General features: G+C 37.6%; 1 protein-coding gene across 3 annotated transcripts in view; it reads left to right on the top strand.

Moving 5' to 3' along the window:
* Positions 1–585: 585 nt before the first annotated feature.
* LOC113857396 (DNA-directed RNA polymerase 1B, mitochondrial-like) overlaps positions 586–8,016 on the top strand; it is a 24,647-nt gene continuing 17,216 nt past the window's right edge. For all 3 annotated transcript variants that reach the window (XR_003503240.1, XM_027489230.1, XM_027489229.1), the window contains exons 1-10: positions 586–1,350; positions 1,629–1,889; positions 1,975–2,108; positions 2,195–2,261; positions 2,423–2,481; positions 2,776–2,893; positions 2,988–3,101; positions 3,639–3,770; positions 3,863–4,279; positions 5,123–5,173. Coding sequence is in view for 2 of the 3 variants with exons in the window: in XM_027489230.1 (XP_027345031.1) it covers positions 628–1,350; positions 1,629–1,889; positions 1,975–2,108; positions 2,195–2,261; positions 2,423–2,481; positions 2,776–2,893; positions 2,988–3,101; positions 3,639–3,770; positions 3,863–4,279; positions 5,123–5,173 (2,076 nt within the window). In the remaining variant the exon portion in view is untranslated. The remainder of the gene's footprint in view (positions 1,351–1,628; positions 1,890–1,974; positions 2,109–2,194; positions 2,262–2,422; positions 2,482–2,775; positions 2,894–2,987; positions 3,102–3,638; positions 3,771–3,862; positions 4,280–5,122; positions 5,174–8,016) is intronic.

Here is an 8,016-nt window from a genome sequence, read left to right as displayed (position 1 = left end):
CTTCAATAGTATTACAATTATTATTTGTAACTTATTGAATAAGTTTTTTAAATATTCGTAAATTATAATAAAAATAGAATTTATACTCAAGTATAAAATAAATTACTTTGAAATATTTAAAATAAAAAATATTTTAAAATTTAACCCTAACTTGCTAAAAATATTATTATTAATTTTTTAATCATAGTAAAAGAAATACACATATGCTATATTAAATATAAAATATAATGCAAAATTATAAATTTTATCATAATTATTAAATGTTAGTTTTCTTAAAAATGATTTTATAATATATAATAATTTTATTTAACATGTTTTATAGTATATTTTTTTATTTATCATATTGTTAATCTTTATATATTGTTAAAATGGAATTCCGGGTCAGAACCGAACCGGAAAACCGAATTGAAAAGCAAAATCGGAAGCGCAACAAATAGACATTGATAGGTTTTATGGAGGGTTTAAAGGCGGCTGCTTCTCTGTCTCTCTGTCTCTCTGTCTCTCTCTCTCTGAGATCTTTTAACACCATTTCCTCTGAGAGTCTGTGATTCTTATCTCAACTCAACTCAACTCAACTCATCTCATCTAATGTCCCAAACTAACTCATAATATTTCTTCGTCGCCAAAATGTGGACCAACTTAGCCAAGCGAGCTTCCTCAAGGAGGAACTTGATGCAGTCCTTCTACTTACTTTCATCTTCTTCTACTTCTCACACGAGATTTTATGAGCCCCGAAAGTTTCAGGGTTTCGACAAAGTGGGTGCCGTCGCTTCTTCGGTGGGTGGATCGAGGTTTTCTTTCTCTGAAGGCTTTTATTCTCCCATTTGGATGCTGAGCAGAGGTCACGCGAGCGTGGCTGAGGCTATCGAATCGACCGATACCGAAGATGATTGTTCGGGCTCTGACGAGGTTCAGAAATTGTTGGAGGAAATGGCAACTGAATTGGAGCAGCAGAAGACCGGAGGCATGGCGAGTTACAAGTACAAGATGCTTAAGCGGAGGCAAATAAAGATGGAGACTGAGGCGTGGGAAGAAGCGGCTCGAGAGTACGAGGAACTGTTGGAGGACATGCGCGAACAAAAGCTTGCACCCAATTTGCCTTATATGAAGTCTTTGTTCCTTGGTTGGTTTGAGCCCTTAAGAAATGCAATCGTTGCTGATCAAGAGCTTTGCAAAGATAGCAGGACTAGGATGAGTCATGCTCCTTTTTTCAATGAGTTGCCTGCTGACATGATGGCTGTCATCACCATGCACAAGTTGATGGGCTTGTTGATGACCAATAGTGATGGAATTGGCAGTGCTAGAGTCATTCAAGCTGCTTGTCAAATTGGTGAAGCCATTGAGCACGAGGTATCTTCTTGTTGCCTATGCTTTGCCTTCTTTTTTGTTGCTCACATCTCTCACTCAAATGCGTCGTGATTGGTGTTTCTACCCTCTGGTTGTGTCACTCAAATGCTCACCTGATGCTTTGTTGAGTGAAGGCAATACTTAATGCAGTGCTACAGCATGTAGTTGAATTTACGATCATTTACTTAAAAGTGCGGTCAATTCCAGTTATTGTTGGTCAAGTTTTATGTTGAGTCAAGCGTTTATTAACTGAAATTGTACTACCCTTATATGTGGGTCAGGCTAGGATATACCGATTTATGGAGAAGACAACGAAGATGAGGGAGCAGAGAACAACCGCTGACAAATCTGATGGTGAATCTGATCTTGCACCCGGAGAGAGTGGCAAACTGACCGAAGACAAAGAGAAAATGGATAAGAAACAGAAGAGACTTAGGAAAAGAGTTGCTAATTTGATAAAAAAGCAGAAGAAGCAACAAGCGATGGGAATAGTTCGAGGACAAGATGAGTGGAAACCCTGGGGACAAGAAGCTCAAGCGAAGGTTTGTAATTCTCTTGTATCTGTGAACATGGAAGGTTTCTCCGGTTCACATTACAATGTATTTATGTATTTATTGTATATTCCAGGTTGGCTCACGTTTGATGCAGCTATTAATAGAAACAGCCTACATACAACCACCTGCCAATCAATTTGGAGATGGTCCTCCTGATATACGCCCTGCATTTACGCATTCCCTTAAAACACTTTCAACTGAGTCACAGTATAGTGCTTTTTCACAGTCAATATCCATAAATTTAAATGATTCCTTTTTCTTTCTTTAATAGTGACTGCTTTCTACTTGATTAGGAAGGAAACTAGGAGATATGGTGTTGTTGAATGCGATCCTCTGGTGCTAAAGGGCCTTGAGAAGTCTGTAAGTGATTCTAGGGATGGTTTGTATTTGAATTTATATTCCTCTTTCTTCAAGTAGGTTAGGAAGAGTTGTTATGGCTTGTACTTTCAGCAATACATTTGCTTTCTCATGCATAAGCTCGTGAGGTTGATGCTAACATCAAAATGTGATTAAATTAACAGGCCAGGCACGTGGTCATTCCCTACATGCCAATGTTGGTCCCACCTATTAACTGGACAGGGTACTGCATATGTTCATGCAATTTTTTCTCCCCATTTATTGTAAATATTTGAATTTTATTTTTCTATTTTATCTTATTTTAATTTACTTGTATAATGCCTACAATTCTGATAGTAAATTTTGAATCAAAAGAACAAGTTAAAACATCTTATTACCTTGCTGTTCTAATGTTTTACTAAATTTTGTTTTTGATTGGAACATACTGACATGCAGCTTGGAATTCTGAGTTGTGATTAAGTTCTTCTGTTTTAATAACTAATCTTTAATTTTCTTACAAATATTGCAATATTTTTAGGTATGACAAAGGAGCATACTTGTATTTGCCTTCGTATGTTATGAGAATACATGGAGCAAAGCAACAACGAGAAGCAGTTAAAAGGGCTCCCACGAGTCAACTTGATCCTATTTTTGAGGTTGGAATATTCTTTTTCGTAAACATATATGCTTTGTCTGTCCATGGTCCACAATCACTACTTGCTGAAATTAATTCTGTTATTTTGTTACTAGGCCCTTAATACCCTTGGCAGCACCAAATGGAGGGTTAATAAAAGGGTGCTGAATGTGATAGATCAAATATGGGCTAATGGAGGACGCCTGGCTGATTTGGTGGATCGTGAAGATGTAAGTACTAAGCAAACAGACTTCTTGCTAAATGTATTTGTTGAACTCCTCAATTCTCTCAAAACCTGACCCATTCTACTAAAGAAACGATAACTAGAGAAGCTTCCCAGCAGAGCAGTATAGTATAGATTTCTTTCAAGGAAGCATGCATATATTTTTATTTTTCCTTGAAAGTAGGTTTTTATATGTACTCGTGAATTCTTTTAAAATAAACAAAAGTGGCCATTTTGTAACAGAAAACATTTTATGATGGACCAAATGGGAAAATTGTGAATTTTTGAGGGATATATATATATATATATATATATATCACTTTTCAAAATTAAAGTTATATGTTAAATATAATATGAATAAAAATATTCATTAATCATTTTAATGAAGTGAATATCTGTTGTCTGACATACTAATTTTTGCGGAAAATGTTGCATGCTTATCTAGGTAATTTTGTATCTGCATCCAAAATTAGCTTTGTCTTTCCTTTGTTCACTTTTCCATTTCTATAATACCTCTTGATTATGACTGACTTCTCTCTTTCAGGTTCCCCTCCCAGAGGAACCTGACACAGAAGATGAAGCAAAAATCCGAAAATGGAAGTGGAAAGTCAAAGCTGTGAAAAAGGAGAATAATGAGAGACATTCACAGCGATGTCACATAGAACTACAACTTGCTGTAAGAAATCTGCCAATCCTAAATAGATTTAGCTCTATCAAATACTCTCTGCAAAACATTGCATATCGCGTGCGTTGGCTTTGTGGCTGTAGGTTGCACGAAAGATGAAGGATGAAGAAGGCTTCTATTATCCTCACAATCTTGATTTCAGAGGGCGAGCTTATCCCATGCACCCATATTTGAACCATCTTGGTTCTGATTTATGCCGAGGCATACTTGAGTTTGCAGAGGGACGACCTCTTGGGAAGTCAGGCTTGCACTGGTTAAAAATACATCTGGCAAATTTGTTTGCTGGAGGTGTCGACAAGTTATCTTATGATGGTCGAATAGCATTTACTGAGAACCACCTGGATGATATATTTGATTCTGCAGACAGGCCTCTTGAAGGAAAGTGTTGGTGGTTGCAAGCAGAGGATCCTTTGCAGTGCCTGGCGGCATGTATCAATCTCTCTGAAGCGTTGAGAAGCTCCAGTCCTGAGACTACCATTTCTCATATGCCTGTACACCAGGTACCTTGTGCAGTTATTTGGGAGCACATATATTGTCTGATTCTGCATTTTCTAACTAAAGCATAAATTTCAGCTACCAATTTTTAATTGACATTTTCATCTAAACTGATGAAGGATAAATTTGAGTCCTAACAGAGTTGTTAGCAAGAGGGTGATAGGCCTTCAAATTTGAGTTGTATCTGAATAGCATATTTTCATATCAGCGCAGCATGTTTTCCATTTCCCTTTTGGAAGAAACACATAATATAGTACTGGTGTTACTCAAGTGCATAGAAATGTTTCAATTATTTACGGTTGTATATCATTAGTAATTTTGGTATGCATCAAATGCGAATAAGATAAGTGCGTATCCTATCCTATCCTGTTTACCAAGTGGGCTCTAAATATGTATTTGCTAATTTTATTCAGCCTATCTTGGATGTTTGTCCTTGTCACATTGTGACATTAACTTGTGATGAATATCTAATCAGTATATATATCTTATACAAAATTAGATTTATATTATAACTGTGTTTGTTGCATACTTATCTTTCTTGATCAACATCTTGTTCATTGAATGAATAAGAACTTGGGGTTTCATTCAGTCATACCTAGGAATATGTAATTGAACCAATCTGAGTTGAAAATGTAACAAGCTGGCTTGGTTTGGTTATTATAACAAGCCCAGATAAAGAGATGAAAGTATAAATCCTAATCATAAAGAAGGGTTTTCTGGTCAAAATTGGCTCTGTTGTTTCCTAGTAGACCTCTTCATGAGCATGTATGTTAATGAAGTTGAGATTTGCCATGTGCTAAATACATGCTTTACTATTTCTTTCCTCACTTCAATTCCCCACTTGCTAGGATGGTTCATGCAATGGCTTACAACACTATGCAGCACTTGGGAGGGACAAGGTAATTAACATTAAGTTTTCCGTATTTTATTTTATTTTTTTCCAGGTTTTTTTTTAGTGTATTGGGCTGGGTGGGAGTTCTGTATGGGTTTGATAGATGTTTAGTTGGATTGTTCTTTATGCAATAACAAACCTTTCTGATAGAAACTAGGTACTTGTTAAGATGAAATAGGGATGAACCCCAATTACAAGACAAACTGCAGAACTTTGAGGGTCTGCTCCTCCCAATGCCATAAAAGCCCAATTTCCTCTCACAAATCACCTTCTATTATCTCTCTAATCTCCCCTCTTATTTATAGGCAACATGCCTTATTCCAACTAACTCACCTAACTAACCAACTAATGGGTAACTAACTAACTTATTTGAACTAACTGTTAGTAGGGGTTAACTAAGTAATCTATTTTAACAAACTATTAGTGGGGGTTACCTAACAATACTCCCCTCCCTAAAGCTTCACCTTGTCCTCAAGGTGAAGAAGGATTACATAACTCCAGCAGGGTTCCATTGTCTAAAGTATAAAAATTGATTGTCTCTTTTCCCCATAGCTAGAGATACAATAGTAGCATAAGTTTCCCCATGAAGCACAGAGCTGTGGCCCAAATTCTAGTGAAGTGTGATGTTAGGTCCCATGAACCTAAGGGGACAAGTCCAGCCCAACTTTGTCATGGGCCTTGGATTTGAAAAACTTATAGTAGGAGAAATAAGAAGGGGCAGAATGGGAATTAGAGAGAAAAATTAGTTATGAAGAGCATGTTGACGTGTAAGGTTTCTCATAAGGGGAGAGAAGAGAGAGAAGGATTTAGTTATGCTTTTCTGCTGTTAGTAGTGGGCAAGGGTGCAAACCTTGTAGGAGCTGTGCTCTGGGTATTGCAGGAATCTTTTCTGCAGTATTTTCTTTTGTTAGTAATACCTTTTTTTACATCTTTGATTTTGGTCTCTGACATGTGGCAGCTTTTGAATATTACCCCATCCCTATAATTTCTTCAAAAGCATAAATTGTACAGCCAAACTTAGCAACTATATTGTCCTCCCTTCTCACTCTTGTTGCTGCTGTACTAATTGGACCATTTTATTTCCATACACATCCAATACAACATAGGCAAGGTTCGCTGAATTCTTGATCATTTCAGTAGTGACATGGCTGCTAAGCTCAACCTCATGAATTCCACTTGTCATAGGAACTTTGATAGGTACTGAAAAAAGAATAGATTTCTTTACTGGATCTTCTCTGAACAAGAGAAGAAAATAGGAAACTGTACAACACCTTCCTACTGGAATTTCGAGAGTTCTAGCCTCTCACTCCAATCTCCGATTTCTCCAAAAAGATCCCTTCCCCCCTTTCTAACTAACTATTTATAGAGCATGAAACAAAATACAGTTATAACTAATACAGTTATGATTGACAATTCAAATCCTCTACAACTGTCCTATTCTTAAGCTTCCTCTGATAAACTTTCATTAAAGGTGGCCTACGCTTATCAATACCCGGCGCCAAAAGCTTCACCTTGTCCTCAACGTGGAAGGAAGGAAATGCCTCTTGCATCCTAGCTGCAGATTCCCAACTATTCTCACAAGAAGGAAGGCCTTGCCATTGTATCAAAACTTCCACATCACCCATAGTGGATTCTCTAACCTCCAAAACTGCTTGTGGACAAACCAGCAATTCCTGATCTTCACACAACATTTCTGGCAGTGGCTGTGTTTGAATTAACGGACCCACCATTTTTTTTTAACCATGAAACATGAAACACCGGATGAATCTTGCTAGTTGGAGGCAATTCCAGCTTGTATGCCACTTGTCCTATCTTAGACAGCACCTTGAAAGGTCCATAAAATCGAGGACTCAACTTTCATTCACTCTTTTAGCCAAAGACCTTCGACGATAGGGTTGAAGTTTCAAAAACCCCCAATCACCCTCCTGAAATTCCACCTTTCTTCTATGTTTATTAGCATGTACCCGCATCATATCTTGGGCTTTAAGAAGATTGCTCCTCAATTCAACCAACAACTCATCACGGCTTTGCAGCAGCTGATTTACTTCTTCCATTCGAGAAGGAATCACAGTTCCCCTTAAAAGCGTTGGGGGGTCAAATCCATATAAAGCCTGAAAGGGTCATTTTACTAGATGCATTGTAGTTTGTGTTGAATCAAAATTCAGCCCAAGCCAAACACAAACTCCAGTTTTTGAGTCTTGTCCCAGTTAAACACCTCAAGTAAATTTCCACACTTCTATTAACCACTTCTGTTTCACCATCTGATTGCGGATGATAAGAGGAACTGAACTTCAGCTGGGTACCTACTGCCTTGAATAAGCTTCTCCAAAAATTGCTCATAAAAATCATATCCCTATCCGACACAATAGAACTAGGGAAACCGTGTAACCTCACAATTTCATACACAAAAATGGCTGCCACATCTCCAGTAGTGTAAGGATGACTCAGCGGTAAGAAATGGTCGTACTTCGTCAGTCTATCCACGATGACTAAAATAGTGTCTTTTCCTTTGGATTTTGGTAGCCCCCCCACGAAATCCATGGATATGTCTCTCCATACAACTGTGGGAATTGGCAATGGCGGTAACAATCCAGCTGGAGTCAAAGTAGAGTATTTATTTCTGACACACATCACAGGCAGCCACAAACTCCTTTATATCACTCTTCATACCTTCCCAATAAACCACATTGGCAATTCGCTTGAAAGTTCGAAAATAACCAGAGTGTCCTCCAATCAACGAAGAGTGAAATTCCTTTAAAATAATGGGAATCTTAGCAGAAGATTTAGGCAACACCGAACTGTTTTTATAAAACAGTTTCTGATCCTTCAAAACATATCCCTCGTGAGAAG

Source organism: Abrus precatorius, unplaced genomic scaffold (genome assembly GCF_003935025.1).
Source record: "Abrus precatorius isolate BTA unplaced genomic scaffold, Abrus_2018 Scaffold2, whole genome shotgun sequence".
Lineage (NCBI taxonomy): Eukaryota > Viridiplantae > Streptophyta > Magnoliopsida > Fabales > Fabaceae > Abrus > Abrus precatorius.
Note: the sequence above shows the minus strand (reverse complement) of the source record. Positions and strands in the feature narration are given on the sequence as shown.